General features: G+C 36.2%; 1 protein-coding gene across 5 annotated transcripts in view; it reads right to left on the bottom strand.

The window, feature by feature from the left end:
• Nucleotides 1-16,805, bottom strand: part of LOC107309034 (macrophage mannose receptor 1-like) — a 28,038-nt gene that overhangs the window by 908 nt on the left and 10,325 nt on the right. The window contains exons 12-29 of one of the 5 annotated variants that reach the window (XM_015853445.3): nt 16,578-16,777; nt 16,158-16,285; nt 15,058-15,139; nt 13,791-13,923; nt 12,608-12,643; nt 12,295-12,470; nt 11,361-11,428; nt 10,507-10,607; nt 9,183-9,319; nt 8,069-8,183; nt 7,273-7,469; nt 6,269-6,359; nt 5,078-5,313; nt 4,100-4,265; nt 2,759-2,911; nt 2,286-2,402; nt 1,630-1,791; nt 773-802 (exon numbers count right to left, since the gene is read on the bottom strand). In XM_015853445.3, coding sequence (XP_015708931.2) covers nt 773-802; nt 1,630-1,791; nt 2,286-2,402; nt 2,759-2,911; nt 4,100-4,265; nt 5,078-5,313; nt 6,269-6,359; nt 7,273-7,469; nt 8,069-8,183; nt 9,183-9,319; nt 10,507-10,607; nt 11,361-11,428; nt 12,295-12,470; nt 12,608-12,643; nt 13,791-13,923; nt 15,058-15,139; nt 16,158-16,285; nt 16,578-16,777 — 2,328 coding nt within the window. Of the gene's footprint in view, nt 1-772; nt 803-1,629; nt 1,792-2,285; nt 2,403-2,758; nt 2,912-4,099; nt 4,266-5,077; nt 5,314-6,268; nt 6,360-7,272; nt 7,470-8,068; nt 8,184-9,182; nt 9,320-10,506; nt 10,608-11,360; nt 11,429-12,294; nt 12,471-12,607; nt 12,644-13,790; nt 13,924-15,057; nt 15,144-16,157; nt 16,286-16,577; nt 16,778-16,805 lie in introns of those variants that run through there. The other 4 variants (XM_015853446.3, XR_014943083.1, XR_014943084.1 and 1 more) reach the window with 4 other exon arrangements.

Raw genomic sequence — 16,805 nt, 5'->3', positions numbered from 1 at the left:
TTTCCATAAGGAGCCACACTGAAGTTTCTTACTCATTGATCAACACTGGCTAGAGAACCTCCTCAGTCCTCATCTCCACCTGTATGCATAGTCCTTTATAAGTCAGTGAATCAATATGGAAACAACAGTCTTGCATCATCTTGTTAACTTTCAGAATGTTCAGGGTCTGGGAGAGGAAATTTCCTTGTTCCCCCAGCATGGTGCTATTGTTATGCAGGGAAAATATGGAGGAAACTGCAATATCTCCCAGTGCCCTACCGAGGAAATGGGAAACAAAAGACTCTGAAGACATTATGACAACAGAGAGCAGATCTTGAAAGCCACAGTTTTGATTTATTTAGTTAGGTCATGCTTTATATGTAGCTTCGGGATGCTAATTATTTGGAAATTAATTCTTCTATCTACTTGTTTGCAATGATTCTTGTGGAAGCAAGTTGCATAGACATCTACACAGGTTTTTGCAGCCAAGTTGCTGTTCTCTGTGTCTCTCTTCTCTGTCTCTAGCTGGGTCACTGATGAGCTTGTCAGATCTGCATTAGCCCTGCAGCAGTTCAGCCAGCCAAGACCACCCAAGCACTCATGTGCCTGTATTAGGCAGCATGAGGTTCTCGTGAGTGATTTACAATTATTCATCTCAGTGACTGCCAGCAGGAGATTCTCTAAAAGCGGACAAGGGAAAATTCATTTTAAGTTTTGTTGTTGTTGTTGTTGTTTGTTTGTTTGTTTGTTTTCCTATTTAGGCTCTCATCAGTTTTCTTAGGAAAGCTCTTACCTTTCTTTGGAGGACTCCCACTTGGTTCAACTTCAACAAATATCAGAGAGAAATAACAAAACACTTCATTACAATTCATGTTTGATTATTTCTCTAAAATTATTCAGGATCAAAAAACATGAAGTATTACTATTACATTAGTCAGATTAATTAAATAAAGGGTGCCATAAGTAAGGCAAAAATAATCTGCTAGTTTCATCTTCCTACCTAGTCTTATCAAACTATAATATTCATTAAAAGATTTATTTTTTTACTCTCTACTGAAATCCAAATTGTGACTTAAAAGTCTTCAATCAAAAATATTTTCACATTTTACTTCAAATATTATTTGTGTGCCCCGGTGGCGCATTGGTAGGAATGCCGCGTTGCAACACCGGAGGCCCTGGGTTCAAATCCCCCCTGTGGCGCAAGTGGTAGAAGTGCCGCTCTGCTACACAGAGGCTCGAATCCCGGGGGGTTGGACTCGATGATCTCTAAGGTCCCTTCCAACCCGACTATGATACTATGATACTATGATTAGTTTACTAAAAACAAGATTGACAACACTAGAGATTAATTTCACACAGTGTATTCTAATGTCCCCATATTTAGCAGGAGGCTGCTGTTATGCACAAGAAGTATGCACAAGAACCCTCGTTAGATATTTAAAATTTTTCTGAAAGTCTCATTCCCAACCTAGAGCATATACAGGATTTTACCATATTTCCTTATGAGAGCAGACATTGCTGCTAAAACTATCACAGATATCTGGAAAAGTGGGATATGTCAAATCATACCATCAGATATAATTTCCAGACTAATGATTTAAGGGTATGACAGTTAGTAGTAAAGAGATGACCTCTGTTTCTAAGGTTTACCTTTGGTTTTCTTGCAGATAAATCCTTTTTCAGAAGAGCAATCAGCATTGTCCCAGTAACCAGATGGTGCAGTCATTTCCACACAGTGGTGCTTCTCATTAGACTCTTTCTCTTCCCAGTTGACAAAGTCCATTGCAGCATTATCCAGCCACATCCACTGGTCTAAAGAGAAATATACACAGTAATAAATTTTAAAACGTACCACACAGATGTTTCAATACCTCAGAAAATTACTTCAAAGATGTCATAGTAGCCCATTTTTTAGTAGAAGTGTCATTTTTTCTTACTGGAAGATCATTGAAGAACGGCAGAAATGCTACAATAAAACTGCAGAGGATTACTACACGGATAACTGTATTACATTAATTGGTATCCAGAATGGCTATAGACAATGAGAAATGCCAGAGTAGAATTCCTTAAAATTACAACTTAATAAATAAATAAATAAATAAAATAAAAACATTAAGCATTTGAGTTCTGGAAATTGTTAAAGTTGTCCATATTTCAAAAGTAGCACCACAGGATTAAATATTAAAATAGAGCAACTGCTAAAATTCAAGCATCATCCACTGTGAGTTCATATATCTGAAAACAGACATCATAAAAAGGCAGAATAGATAAAAATGCCTCATAAATAAATTATTGAAAGATATTACCATCCACATTTCTGTAAAGTCCTATCCAGAAGCCTCCTACTTTGTTTCCAAGTAGCTGTATTGTATGGATCAGAAAATCAGATTCATCCTCATTTTCTACTGAAACCAGTGTAGCACCTGAAAAGCATTAACAAGCATATGACTACAATCTAGGCAAGCAACTGCTGGAATGATGTCCTCTTCTAAGGCTGTAAAAATGATAACTTTTAATGTTTTATGCATGCTGACTTCCCCCATTTCTTCTCCAGGAGTTGTACTTGATCCTTATGTTTCTCATGCAACTTTGTGCAGTCTGTGATTCTATGATTCTTATGAGGACAGAACAGCTGCAGGTGGTCGGTGGCCATAGTGCCCCATCACTGCCTCTATTTAAGTAAATATTTTCAATAGTATTCTAAAATAAATGTTTTTACATGTCTGTGTAGAATTTGTATAAGTCAAAGGTCACATCAGTTGACGAAGAAGTCTCTCACCTAAATGAGTACACTTGAGGGAGGCCTGGGCCCAGCTTGTTGCTGCTGAAGCCTCAATGTAGTAACAGTGCCCATGGTAAGGGATCCAAGCTTGCAGATCAGCTGCTTCAGGGCATTCTCCAGGCAGCTGAGCAGGCTCAGTTGGAGCTACAACTAAAGAAGACCAATATTGTTTGGAAGGTCTGAAATTGGTATTGCATTGTGAGCATCACATGAAGAAGGGTATGCATATAAACAGAGCACAATTTCTGTCAGCAAGCATTAACTACCTCAAACTCTACTCTTGTCTGTTATTCTGTGCCCCAGCTCAAACAACAGGGAGAGACAGGCATTCAGAATTGTGAAACATCTACTCTCAGGCCACATTTCTTAGGACATGGAAGCAAATCACATCTTATAATGCCTATCTGGTTTGGCAGCTCTATGAGGAAAAGAAACCCTGAGCGATGAAGATTTACAACTTAAATTTGTATTCTCACATTACAACAAGTTGTTGTAAGCTAACAAATTGTCAATATAAGAGTCCCATATTATATGGCTGCCTGCAGTCCATGTGTGGTCACTTTATACAAATGAGCCACCAGTTTAGCACATCACTGCCAAATCTATTTATCATGTGTACAACTCACTTCTGTTGGTTCCTGCACTGCATATAAAGACCGAATGTATGTCTAGACTGTTTAAGTCAGAAGTCCCTTTCAGGTGTTTAAGCCTGTCTTGAATCTCAAATATGGAAGAAACTATATTGTGTAGCTTTAAAGTCAAGCCTCCTTAATCAAGGAGGGAAACAACATGCTTCTGCAAAATCTACAAATAAACATAACTCTGGAATATGTCTACTAGGAGTTAAAGTATCATTCACATTCCCAAGGCTCTTACAGCTTGAACTGCTTTAGCTCTAGCAATAGCGAATGGAATTAAAATTCTTGCTAGCATTTTGGCTGCCAGTATCAGATCAGAGCATGAACTTATCCAGGTGCTGTTGTCCATACAGGTGGTGCGAGCTCCAGCACTTACTTACATTACACAATCTCAAGCATGATTTATGCCCACATCTCGGAAAGAGCAAAATACCTTGAGGACAGAGTTTCATCTTATGCAAACAGTTATGACTACTATAAAAGCAGAGCAGCCATATCCATTTATACAAGAGGCTTTCATGTGCTGTAGCCTTGAGCTCATATATCATCTAATAGAAAACTTCCAGATTCTGTATGGAGGTAGACAGTATTTTGAAGGTTACTGTTATGAAGGTTTTAACTTAAGTCATAACAAAGCTTCTAGGTTTAGGCAAAGTAGTGGAATTAAGAATGTGCCTTTTGAATGATTATATTCACTTACCATTTGATTTCTTACAAACTGAGAAGTACGTTTCTTTGCAGGGTGCTGTTTTCCAGGTACCATCAAGGTCTAGATAGACACAAGCATTTTTCTTCTTTGGCTCCTCTGCTGCCCACTTAGTGAATCTGGTTTTCCAGTTATCAGTCCATTTGTAATAGCTTCTAGTCTGAAAACAGATAAGCTTTGGTAATAAAGTTGTGTGGTGTTTATAGCATACAAAGCTCAGGCACAAAATATTCCATTTTTATTTGAGATTTAAAAAAAAAAAACAAAAAAAAACAACAGGTTCTGTTGATTTAAACACTATTCAGAGTTCCAAGCAATGTCACTGGAAGCTGTAGTTACATAAGAACTAAGAATGAATCATATTCAATGATTCGTCTCTGTCAAGAGGATTTTATAAAATTAAAACAAGCTTACAAAACATAGTAAGAAACTCCAATAAGTCTTTATTTATTTACCTCATTTCATAATAAAAGAAGCAATTACAAATAACTCACCCCTGGTATTCTGCTTTAAATTTAGACTGTGAGCAATTTGGTGAGTAAAGGTTACTTGATATAAAATAGTCAAAATCATCTATAAAATCTCTAATGCTCATAGCAACCACAATGATACAAATAAAAGTTACAAGTAGCCCTATATGCAGCAGAGAGCTACAATGGCTTTCAGAGCAGCTAGTGGCTTTTGCACAGAAGCTACACTTAGCTTGTGGCAGTCTGTAACTTTATTTCTGTAGAGCTTTCTCTTTGTATTAGTTCCAACCTACACAATCTCTTTTATGATTTCTTTCCACTGGACTTGGTGTGTGAAAGCCTGTAATTAGTTTTCATGGGGCCACCAGAAATTCATGTATACACACAGCATAACCGCCAACAGGACGGTTATTTCAGAATTGCTATAAGCTAAGCATCCTACATTAACATAAGAAGCAGGAGAGCTCACTGAGCACCTGAACCACACATCAGTCCAACTTACAATATTGCTGTTAAGACCAATCCATACAGGCTTTCCATATTTCTGCATCTGGATCCAAAGGAATGAATGGATGTAGGCATCTAAAATGCTTGCAAGTTCTGCGTGTTGCTCTTGACAGTTTTTCCTGGCCTCTTCCCATTGCATTTCAGATGAGACAATTAGATAGCTGCTATCACCATAGGGGACAAAGTCAGGAGACGGATTTGTTGCTGGTGAGTTAAATTGCTCAGCAACTACTGAACAAAAATAGGAAAAATTTAAAAGAATTTAAAACAGACCACTGATATCCAGTATAGAAGAAATAATAATAAAAAAAAAAAAATACATGGTCCAAAATAACTGTAAGTTAAATTATTCATTTAAGTTCATGAAAAATATGTAAAATAAAGTTAAATAAAACACACACACACAAAAACGCACCACCAACAGAAAATCATGTAAAACAAAAGCCAGATTTGTTAATGTAAAAAACAGACTCCTGGTTGCCTTGAAGTAGACAGTACACTTCCTAGATGCCAGGTTAGTGTAGAAATTCCCTTTATAAATTTGATATTTGTGTTCCCATAATTCAAAATATTTTTACTATATCTGGATATCTGAATACACAGTTATTTCTGCTCACTGGCAGGAGAGGGTTTGGGGATGGCTTTTAAGACATTTACTGTTGTTCTCTATTCTCACAATTTGAGATAGTTAATAGATCACTGTTGACTAAGTCATAAACCTCTCCATTAAGGCTATGTGAATGTTGTCTGCATGTTTGAGTGAAGCAGTGTTTATTTCTGCCCTGTGAATCAACAGAGCATAGAGAACAGTTGTACCAGAGATAAAATGAGGCCGAAAAGGGATATCACTGCAAGTTCCTTATTTTACTCTGCATTTGAAGTGAATGCCTAAAGATCTTCTATTTCACCAAGAAGAAATCTTTTCATGTATTATCCTCTAGCATTATTCTTGACTGAGGTACAAAATCCCAATTAAGACAGTGGTTCCTCTCCAATAATTTCTGTGGAACAAACTATACTTTAGAAAAAGTTTAGTCTTAAGACTGGAGAAGCTCTTGAAATCTGAGAGATTCCAAATGACATTCAAAGCTAGAAAAAGTGACATCCGTTTCCAGTGCATTTTCTATTGTTCCTATATAATCAAGATACTTAATCTATTTAGGAGGCTGGGTTAAGTGGAACTCACGTGAATTCATCTGGCATATGTAACCTCTCTCATTGTCACAGCTATCATCTCTCCATTTACCATCTAATTTTGTCATAAAAACACAATCTGTCTGAAAAAAAGGGAAATGTATACAGTCATTAGAAAAGGCAAACTTTTCTTTTTACATTGGCAAGCTATGTAGGTTTACTTCTGAACATTTATATGTATGAAAAAAAATATACATGAACTATTATTAAAAGCACTGCTCTGAACTTATCATAACTGAAGTTGATTATATTGCAGAAAGCTTGTACTCTCTACCAGTTGTTTGTTAGCATTTATCAAGATATCACTATCAGACGTCTTTGGGACCAACAAAAATTTCCCATTGCTGCCTTAATTGCTTCCAAGATTTCCTCCAGATGGCTTCCCTAGTTTCAGGATTGGCCTTGCCCATCTTTGCATATTTCTTCTGAGTTTATTGGTATGCTGACTTGAATGAGTTTTAATCATAAACAAGCTGACTGACAGCACATGTCAAGAGTCTTCTGTGACCACTAGCAGCCTACTATTTCCGCAGAAACTTCTCTGGAAAAGACTTAATTTCAACTGCCCTTTAGCTGAAGATATCCTTCTATACCATCAGAAACTAGTGAAACAAGTTGAAGTCACATTAACCAGGAATGGGAAACACATGTGGACAAATTAATTTTGTGACAATTTCATAACTTTTCTATATTTTGTGTTGCAACTTTAATGCTAGTGGTGGTGCAGTTTGGGGGGGAACTGATGCAATGCATGTCTTTGTTTGCTTTTACTTTTTTTATTATTAGTTTGTAATAGCTCAGACCTTTTGTCCTTTTTCTTTGGAATCTCTGCCAAATATTTTTGGTAAATTTAGAATGGCTATCAGGTATTTTACTAAACTCCCTTCTTCTGGCTAAAGGACCTGTTTCAAATTTTGTTATTGTTGCTGTAACTTTCTGCTTAGAAAAATCATCTGTCTGCCTAAGATACAGAGGCTAATTAAGTTTTCTATATACCTCCACAGCGTTGTCATTCAGACTTTCAAACTCATAATAGTCAAAGAAGCTTTGTTTGGTCTCTGGTGCACCTTCAACCCAATTGGTGTAGGAAACAGTGCTCCCATCTGCCCAAAGAAATTTAGACTCTCTGTTGATGTCATTCATCCCAATCCAAACATTGGTTGTAGCATCCTCTAAATGATAGTAGACAAAAGCTAGAGGGAAGCAAAAACTTCTTATTAAGGAAAATTCATCACAACTCACCCAAAGCAGGAAAAAATGTGGAAAAGCCTAGAACAGCAACCAAATTAGAAGGATAACATTGCCCAGTACAGAGCACATCTTCTTTAAACTGAGTGTTTAGAAAATCATCTCTGGAACATATGTTAAACAAGCATTGAGGCTGGGAAAAGCAGCCAAAGAAGACAATTCTGGAGCAAGTTAGAAAATGTCCCTTTCCCTACATTGTATGCATATGTAGCAATTCAGAAAAATAGTACTGACAGTAAGAGAAAAAAATAGTAGTTTGTTACTCTGAGGAATTTGGACATCCTCTCTCAAAACAGAGTGAAATTTTCTCAAAAGCCAAGTAACCGAAAGAATTGGAAACAGGCATGTTATTTCTTACATGTAACATGATTTAGCAAATATTCAATACTTCAGAATTAAAATCAAACATAAACTGACCCGGTAAATAAGCCATTCTCAGCAGATAATTTTGTAATACGTTTTCAAGAGCTTAGCACATTCCTTAGCAGGATATAGATATTTTTCTTTGCAAGGTAAGGTGTTTCAGGAGAGCCCATTTATGTACCTTGCACTTGCTCATTTGGTACAGAAGCCAGGTTTCCTCCCAGATCAATACAAACTTCTCGTGCGTCATGCCATGCCAGCTTTCTTGTAGTATTGGAGGCAAATATTTTGAAACACTGGGGGAAAAACAAATTGCAGCCATCCATTCAGATTAACAAAGATGGAAACTGTTGATTGTGAATACTATCAATCAGCTATAGGATGCACAGCTCTCCAGGAAGGGCTAGAATAATTGACATATTTCAAAATTAAAAATCAGCAATGTGCAAGATCTTTAGGCATTTATGTCCAGTGAGGCAGATATTTGGACCCTTTATTTGCACAAGGTGTAAACCAGGAACTGAGTATCATCTGAATTACTCATAACAATTTGAGGTATATAATCCTGCCATACATTTTTTTCCACCTGCTCCCTGCAGTAAGACAAAGAGCATTTAAGTTCAGTGGCTTTGGACAATACAGTTGCACAAAGTGATTGCCACTGCTCCTTTTCCGTCTTCCAATGACTGTGACAATGACTTCTCATTGTGTGAAACTATGTGAAATATTATTTGACATCTTCACCTAACATTCTTGAGACACAACTGCAGTGCAAAGTATGTACATCAAACAAAAAGGCCATTGGAAAATGGAGTTTCAGCTCCAATTGGTACAAATACTTTTGTTACAGCAGTAAGGACTTCCAGACCAAAACTATATATAAAATCATGCTCAAAACAATTTCAGTTTGGCATCATATGTCTGAATTGAAAACTTTGGGAACTCAAGCCAGAAGGTTTGCTCAAATGAATTATTTCTAGATCATTCCACCTGAAGGGCTTTTTTTTTTTTTTTTCCAAGTCCAAACTTTACAATCTTCAGTTTGTAACATAAATATATAACAGGGGAGAGAAACAGAAGAATTATTACATAGTAACAATACATTGTATTTGTCTAGGAAGTCAAATGTCTCTAGTTACCTCCAGAGAAGTCCTGGTATACAGTCAGCACACACTGACTGGATAATTACTCCTTTATTTCATAATATCATAAAATAATGCATACTTTTGTGATTACAGTTCTTTTTTTCTGTCCTGCTGCTATATGCAATTCACTTAAGATTCTTATTGATGTACCTTGTTCTTAAAGAAAAGCCAACTTTCTGGACATCCTCCAGGAGGAAACAGAGAAGCAAGTGTTGAATTAATAGAACTATTATGCCTTTCACATACAAATCTATTGGTGGTACCACAGTTTACATCATTCCACAAGCCTAAAAATATATTGAATAAACAAGTTAATATGTTATAGCATTTGCAACAATCTCTTTTTATTTTGAATAGGAGTGTAAACTCTATTTTTCAGACCATCAAAGTGAGTAAAAGAGCCTCATGCTACATTTATGAAAATATGATTAAAAATATTGCTTACAAAAGGAACACATTTATGTGCTTTAGCTTCTCAGCACCAATAGTTTGTGGGCTCCTTGCTTAGCAATTGCAAAAAGAACAAAAGACAGGAAAAATACAGCAAAAGCCCTGGTTACCAATTAACTTCATTCTGCTTTCCCCACTCACATTAAGCTGTCAAAGTAGGAGAATTACAGGAGGCAGAGGATGAGAAAGAAATATAAACATCTCATGAAGTTGTTGTGGTTTTTTTGTTTGTTTGTTTGTTTGTTGTTTTTTTGTTTGGTTGGTTTTTTTTAAAATCTGAACACAATGTACTCTCTTTATATTTCAGTGCACAGTTTTATCTGACAGCAAAGTAACCATGGCAGCTTTGAATGAGCCAGTTGAAGTTCTCAACATGGAACAGCTATAGCCCCTTTTGTTTAATTTGAACCGCTTGACCCTGCTGCTCCTGCTCTTTCAGGGCTCTCCACAGTGCCCACATCTATTTATGGCTTGTTCAAGCCATGGCATCGTTACATTGCAGGGAGCAGAGGTAATATAACATAAAGCAAACATGAAAAGAAAACATGCAAAATGTATGAGATAGAACATTCCAGATCAATCTGAGAGCACAGCGTAGTATTCAAACTTTATCAAATATTTGTCATCTACCTTCTTATTGGCTTGTACCTTAAACTCCCTTTGTTCTGCAGCTAAGTCATAAATACTTTCTTAAGTTCACAGGATTGAAGATAGGCTCCACTCACCTATCAGTTTTTTACTCAAAATAATGCAGAGCACTGTAATGTGCAATACCAGTCTCACGAACCCAGAGAGGTACCTGCATTAAATTACGCATGGGACTAAAGTCTCCCCATACTGAATTCATAGACACTTTTAAGGCTGGAGCTTACGCCAGTCATTGTACCTTGTTGGTTTGTCCCTCTTAAGGAATTGCAGAAAATAGCAGTAAGACTGTATGGAGACTAACAGCAGAAGTTTGTCAGAATCAATTATAACCCAAAAGTAGAGAAGTAAAATCTAACAGTTTAATCTTATTATCTACCTTGCTTTGAAAACATTACCACACAATGTTCCTCATTATTTGCGAAGTTAGGCTCATTAGGAGCCCACGCCACATAAGTTATTGGAGTCCCATCTATCCAGCTTAAAGAGAAGATACACAAATAATTATGAATTAATACTCTTTCAGTTATTAGATAAGAATCCTAATGAACATTTCACAAAGAAGACAAAATCCATAAGCATTTATAAGAACTGTCAAAAACTGTTACTGTTTTTTCTCTTTGATTTTCAAATCAAATTTAATTATTCAAATTTGAAGAAATTTGTGTAAGCTATTGCAGTACAGAAAAAGAAAACATCAAGAATATTTTCCGCTGGCAACCAGAAGTGGTCAACCTACATCTAATATCAGAAAGTATTATTCAGTTAGCCATAATACGTAACACAGAGGATATCAGAAGTTTAATTTGTCTTAATTTCTTTGCACTGAATTAATATTACTTAATATTAATTGTTGATAATGTAACAATGTTAATTCAATTAGCATTGAATTAATGTACTTTATATTACATTCCTCAGTCTGAGTTGATGTTTCTATGGATGCAAGAAATACTTCCAGTTCATTGGGCCAATACTTGAAACAGACTTAGAAAGCGTAAGAGTTCAGCTTCCAAGCTTTTGTTTTGGTGAGTATTCACTTAAGAAAATATGCTCTTTCCATTTTTCTTTTTTGGGAAAAGTACTGGAACTAGGATTATTTGCTTATGATTTGTACTTGTTAAACATACAACCAGTTTCAGTTCTTGTCCTTGATAAACACCACATTTAGTACCTCTGACTACAAATAATAGTTTGCTTCGGCATATTAACAGACACTGCGATGATTTAACTTACCTGAACTTTTTATCCAGACTCAATTTTAAACCAATGAAGTATTGTCCTGACTCTGACCTGTATTTATCCTAAAACAGAAAGAAACTATTTTAAGAACTTGGGGGTTCTAGTGAACAAAAAGCTGGAAGTAAGCAAGCAGTGTGCATGTGTAGCCCAAAAGGCCAATAGAATCCTTGGCTGCATCAACAGAGGGATGGTCAGCAGAGCAAGGGAAGTGATCACCCTCCACTCTGCTCTTCTGAGGCCCCATCTGGAGTACAAGAAGGATGGAGATGCAGAGGAGGCCACAAAGGTGCTCAGATAGCTAGAACACCATTCCCATGAAGAAAGGTTGAGCAAACTGGGCTTGTTTAGCTTGGAGAAGTCTCCAGGGAGACCTCACTGCAGCCTTCCACAGTGCTTTAATGGAGCTTATAAGCAGTAGAGAGACTGATATTCTACATGGTCTAGTAGTGTTAGGACAAGCGGGAACAGTTTTAAAAGAATAGAGGGGAGATTTAGGTTACATATTAGGTAGAAATTAATTACTCAGAAAACAGTAAGACTGGCACAGCTGCCCAGAGAAGCTGTGAATACCCGTGGAACTGTGGAACGTTTGAGGCCATGTTTGATGGGACCCTGGGCCTGATCTATGGGCAGCAGCCCTGCACATGGCAGGGGGTTGGGACAAAATGATCTTTAAGATGATTTCCAACCTAAGCCATTCTATATTTCTATGTTAACTTCAAAAAAATTCTTTGATGCAAAGCAAGTAGAAATGCCCGTGTCAGGTAGAAGAAAACAAATCACACAGAACAAAAAATAGCATTTGGTTGGGGATTTCATCGGTGTCAGTTACATTTAATTGGCAAAAATACCATTATCTCTATTTCTAAGATAATTCAAAGTTTGCAGGCAGGTTGTCAAAATTATTTCTACCCTGTATTGGTCTTACATTTTTTATTAGAGCTCTCTGTATGAAACTCCTTTCACTATTACTATTAATTACAGCAAGGTCTGCAGAATTCATCCTGCAAAACTCTCGGGCTTCTTCCATGGAGACTTGTTCCTGGCTGATGTAGTATAGCTTATCTTCATATATGACCCATCCATCTGCAGTGGTTTTATACTCTGGAAGACAAGTAAGATGGGCTTAAATTCTTCATTTGTAGGACATAAAAATTCATTTGAGAGTAACAATTTTGATTTAAAAAAAAAAAAAAAAAAAAAAAAAGATGAGAAAAAGAGTAAGTGCATGCAGATCCTACCATATGTGTCAATTGGTTCAGGTTTTGGCACCACTCCTGCAACACAACAGAACAGAAGGTATAATGTGGCATGGTTTCTGTGAGTGACGGCAAGGAAGCAAGCAAGAACTAATGCAGACTTTTGCACTCCTTTGTCGCTGACTAGAAAAAAAGCAGGCTTAGCCACAAATTTCAACTATTATGAAAAATACATGGTCTTATAATTTTATATAATAAGCTGTGCCTCATTTCAGCAAAGTCACAGATGGACTGTGTGCCTGTTGAGATCAATGTTAATTAAAATAGTCTCCATAGCTATGAACCACAATAAATGTATCTGAAGTATTTTAAGCTTTGGTTTTATATTCTCTTTACTGATTCCCCAGTAGGTATACCATAATTTTCCAGAGGGTTCTTCTCAAAATTAGGATGAAAATTAACACCAGATTCATTTCATCTTTATCTAATACTCTCTTAGTCCCAAATATTTATAGGCAAAAGGAAATACATCTGTACATACTAAGAGCAAACTAGTTTGACCTCAGATGGAAAAATAAATGCCACTGCTTTGAACCATTTCTTTTCCAAAAGCTGATGTTTCCTGCATAATTGTAGAGGAGAACATGGATCACTACTTCTTGGTTTTATCGATTTTCCTTAGCTGTATTGCTATAGCTACGATTAGCCTCAGCAATAAGTGCCAAACATGACAACTGTGATCTTGAACACTTTTAGTAAGTGACTCCAGCACAAACTATTCTACTGGAGCTTTTACCCATAGGAAAGCCATCTCCTGTTACCTCTTCTGGAGGCCTATAATAGGCAGTAAATCCAGTCAGATCTCAAGGAAAAAATTAACTTGTGCACCAGACTTTGTTTAGATTTGTTTCCAGCTTTATCCATGATCAGTGCTGTAAGGAAGGCACAACTCCTTACTTCCCACATCAAAAGCACACAAAAAGTTATTATATAATAATGAAACACCATTATTTATACACCAATATTTACATGAAGAAATTAATTCATTTATTTTTATCATTTGTCATTGAAAAAATCCTGGCCTGTTTTATGTAACCTAATTTTCTTGGAATGCATTTGGAAAAAGTATAGTTTTCAAAATTTTGTATCTTTCTCCAGCAAATTAGATTTGAAAGCAAATAAAAAATTATTCAAGCTTCCTGATTAAAGAGAATAATAAATCTACCTTTTTTAATTTGACAAACCCAGTTATGCTGCTCTTCACAGAGTGAAAGAAGCCATTGCCTATAATATGCTAAACCACAGAACATGTGTCCTTCTGAACTTCTTGGATGATCGCTCCAGTCTGTGTACATAACCTATAAAAGAAATAATCTTTTAATCTGTTTCAGCAGTTATACTATCCATTGGGAAAAAGAAACACAGATTCTGTGTCTTATGAGTACAAATATAGGAAAAGAAATAGGTATAAGAATTTTTAAAATGGGATAATGTCAATGAATGGGAGATCAGGCTGTCTTGACATGGAGGACTTTTCTTCTCGTTCATATCTCAAGCATTACACACAGAATAAAAATGGTCAAAGGCGCTGCTTCTAATGAGCTCCATCTAGCTGATGACTTCACCCCAATCAACTCTCACTGTTCCTGCATAGGCAATGTAGTTTTCACTTCACTGATTATGACCTGGTTCAAAATTATATTGTCCAATAGCCATCAGGTAGCAGTGAACATAACATTCTTCAATTCAGCTCTCACTGCTTCCTCTGTCTGAGTTAGTAAGGGCAAGAACATGGCTTCTGGAAGGGAAGCCATGCCCTACAAACATGGTGGAGTTACCTCTGAAAGAAATGTCATACAAACAGGAAGGAAGAGGTGTTTGATATAAGATACTTGGAATTTTGAAAAAGTTCTTGGCAAGCTCTCTTTCCAAAAGCTTTTAAGGAAACAAAAGTGTTACAAGATAAGGGGAATGGTTCTTGCGTGGATAAAAAAAAAATAGGAAATAGGGTATAAGAGCATTTGGAGATAATAAGAAATGGAGTTCTGTAGGAACATCATGTAGGAATACAGATCTTAGCTGTTTCTGAAAGACCCTGACCCTCTGCTTACTGGAGGATGTAGGAAGACACTGAGAAATACATCTGTTGCATGCTTAGCTCTTCATATGTTTCTGGCCAGAAAAAGCATACAAGGTCTGGTATGACCAAGTTTTATGTTGTGATGCTATGTGCTCATACTCCATTTTTGGAAAAGAAAATATATTGGAAGGCTGTGCAGAAAGCTGCAGACCATAGTGACATGCAGATTATTTCCATGTGTTCAAATGTGTTGCTGTGGTTTTACTGATGGCAGTAAAGGTTAACAGCCATATTAACATTCACAGGATTAGCATTCTCTTTGAAGAGGAGAATAGTAAAAACCCAAAAAGCACATGTACAAGCCCCAGGACATCTTAACCAAACAAATCTGATGAAAAATTAAAGTACTTACAGGAGAACCATCACTCCAGGCAAATCCTTCATCCGGATTCAAGGAATATATACCAATCCAAACTCTTTCAAATCTACAGTGACTGACTCAAACACAAATTATAAGACAGAACAGTTTGCAAACACTAATGCAAACAGCATCCAGGAACACATCATTAAACTTTCATTTTTCAAGCCTTTTCCAAAGTGCAGTGAAATAGTATTATTTATCCTATTAGCTTTGGTGAAGGCTATACTTACGCATATAGAAATATAGAACAGAAAAATCTAATATTTCTCTCCCTATTACCTGCCTTACCAGCCCCCTGCAGTTTACAAATGCTTATTATACTCACTGGGATTCACAGTTTGAATGTGCTGATGCAACAGATGTAATTGGCAGTGCATTAGCCCTGCATTTACAACCTTTACAAACACCATTGTGTTAACTTAGAAACATAACTGAAGCCTTTAAAAACACGTTAGTAATTGTTACATAGTTTAGACAAGGGATGCTTCTTGAATAAAGCAGGAAAACAGAATTGTAAAATCATTAATGTTGGTTAAGACCTTCAAGAATATCAAGTCCCTAACTAATCATCAATACTATAGCAATGGAGCTGTAAGAATAGCTGACATTGTATCACCACTAACTGCCGTATGAACAGTCACTCCACATTTCCTTAGCATCAGTGATTGATTTATCAAAATTACAGATAGTAGTGAACTTCCACTGTACTGTTTTCTTAGGAAAGGCCATTGCTGATTTAAAGAGGCTATTGCTCTTGAAGATGGTCTCAGCTTTGGCTATGTCAAGGTGAGTGAAAAATAAATATATTGGTAATATTTTCAACCCTGCTTAGAATACCACCTCCTATAATTTCATGTATTCCTAAATGATATCCATTAGCCATAAAATAAGTCTTTTTTTTCTTTTTTTTTCTTTTTTTTTCTTTTTCTTTTCTTTCTAACAGTTAACGCTCATAACTAGATAAAAGTTCAAAGTTATCAAAGTGTTTTTAGATTTTTAGGAATCTGTTTTAGAAATTATCTGAGTATTTATAATAGTTCATTTTAAGTACCTTTAGAGTCTAATAAGGCAAAAAATGCACAGATAATCACCTGTTTCCACTTGATATCATTTTTATTTCCTCCTCATTGTTAATGGTGGCCAGATCCCCTCCAATTTGTCGACAAAAATCTCGAGCTTCAATCCATGATTTCTTTTTAATATCTGACCTGCAAAAGGACTGTGAAGAAATTGCTTTAAAACATACACTACCTGTAACATAAAATAATGATATGTGTGTATATCTATAAGATAAAGTAAAACACATAAATGTAATATGCATAAAATATAAAATGAAGAAATATGCTCTTGATCAAATAAAAATGAAGTTTCGTAGAAACCAAGTAATACTCTGTAGGAGAAGTGGATTATACTGCTTATAACATTTTCCCATTAGAGTGGTCTGATTATTTAACAAAATAGGTGAAAATCAAAGCATTCCAAAGCATTTCTTTTAACTATTAAGCACTTACTTTATAACAGGAACTAGCATGGTCATTTGATATCCAGCCTTCAGGACATGTGGGCTTTGGAGCAGCACTTGAAAGAGGTGGGGCTGTTGCACCAACTGCCCATTGTTTGCAGATATATTTTTGCTTAGACTCACAGTCAAGAACATCCCATAATCCAGCTGCAGTTCCAGTTCTCATGGCAACACACCCTCGTTTACTTCCTTTATGAGAAATAAAAAACAATGACTT

This window comes from Coturnix japonica, chromosome 2 (assembly GCF_054131305.1).
Source record: "Coturnix japonica strain WE chromosome 2, WE-NBRP24, whole genome shotgun sequence".
Lineage (NCBI taxonomy): Eukaryota > Metazoa > Chordata > Aves > Galliformes > Phasianidae > Coturnix > Coturnix japonica.
Note: the sequence above shows the minus strand (reverse complement) of the source record. Positions and strands in the feature narration are given on the sequence as shown.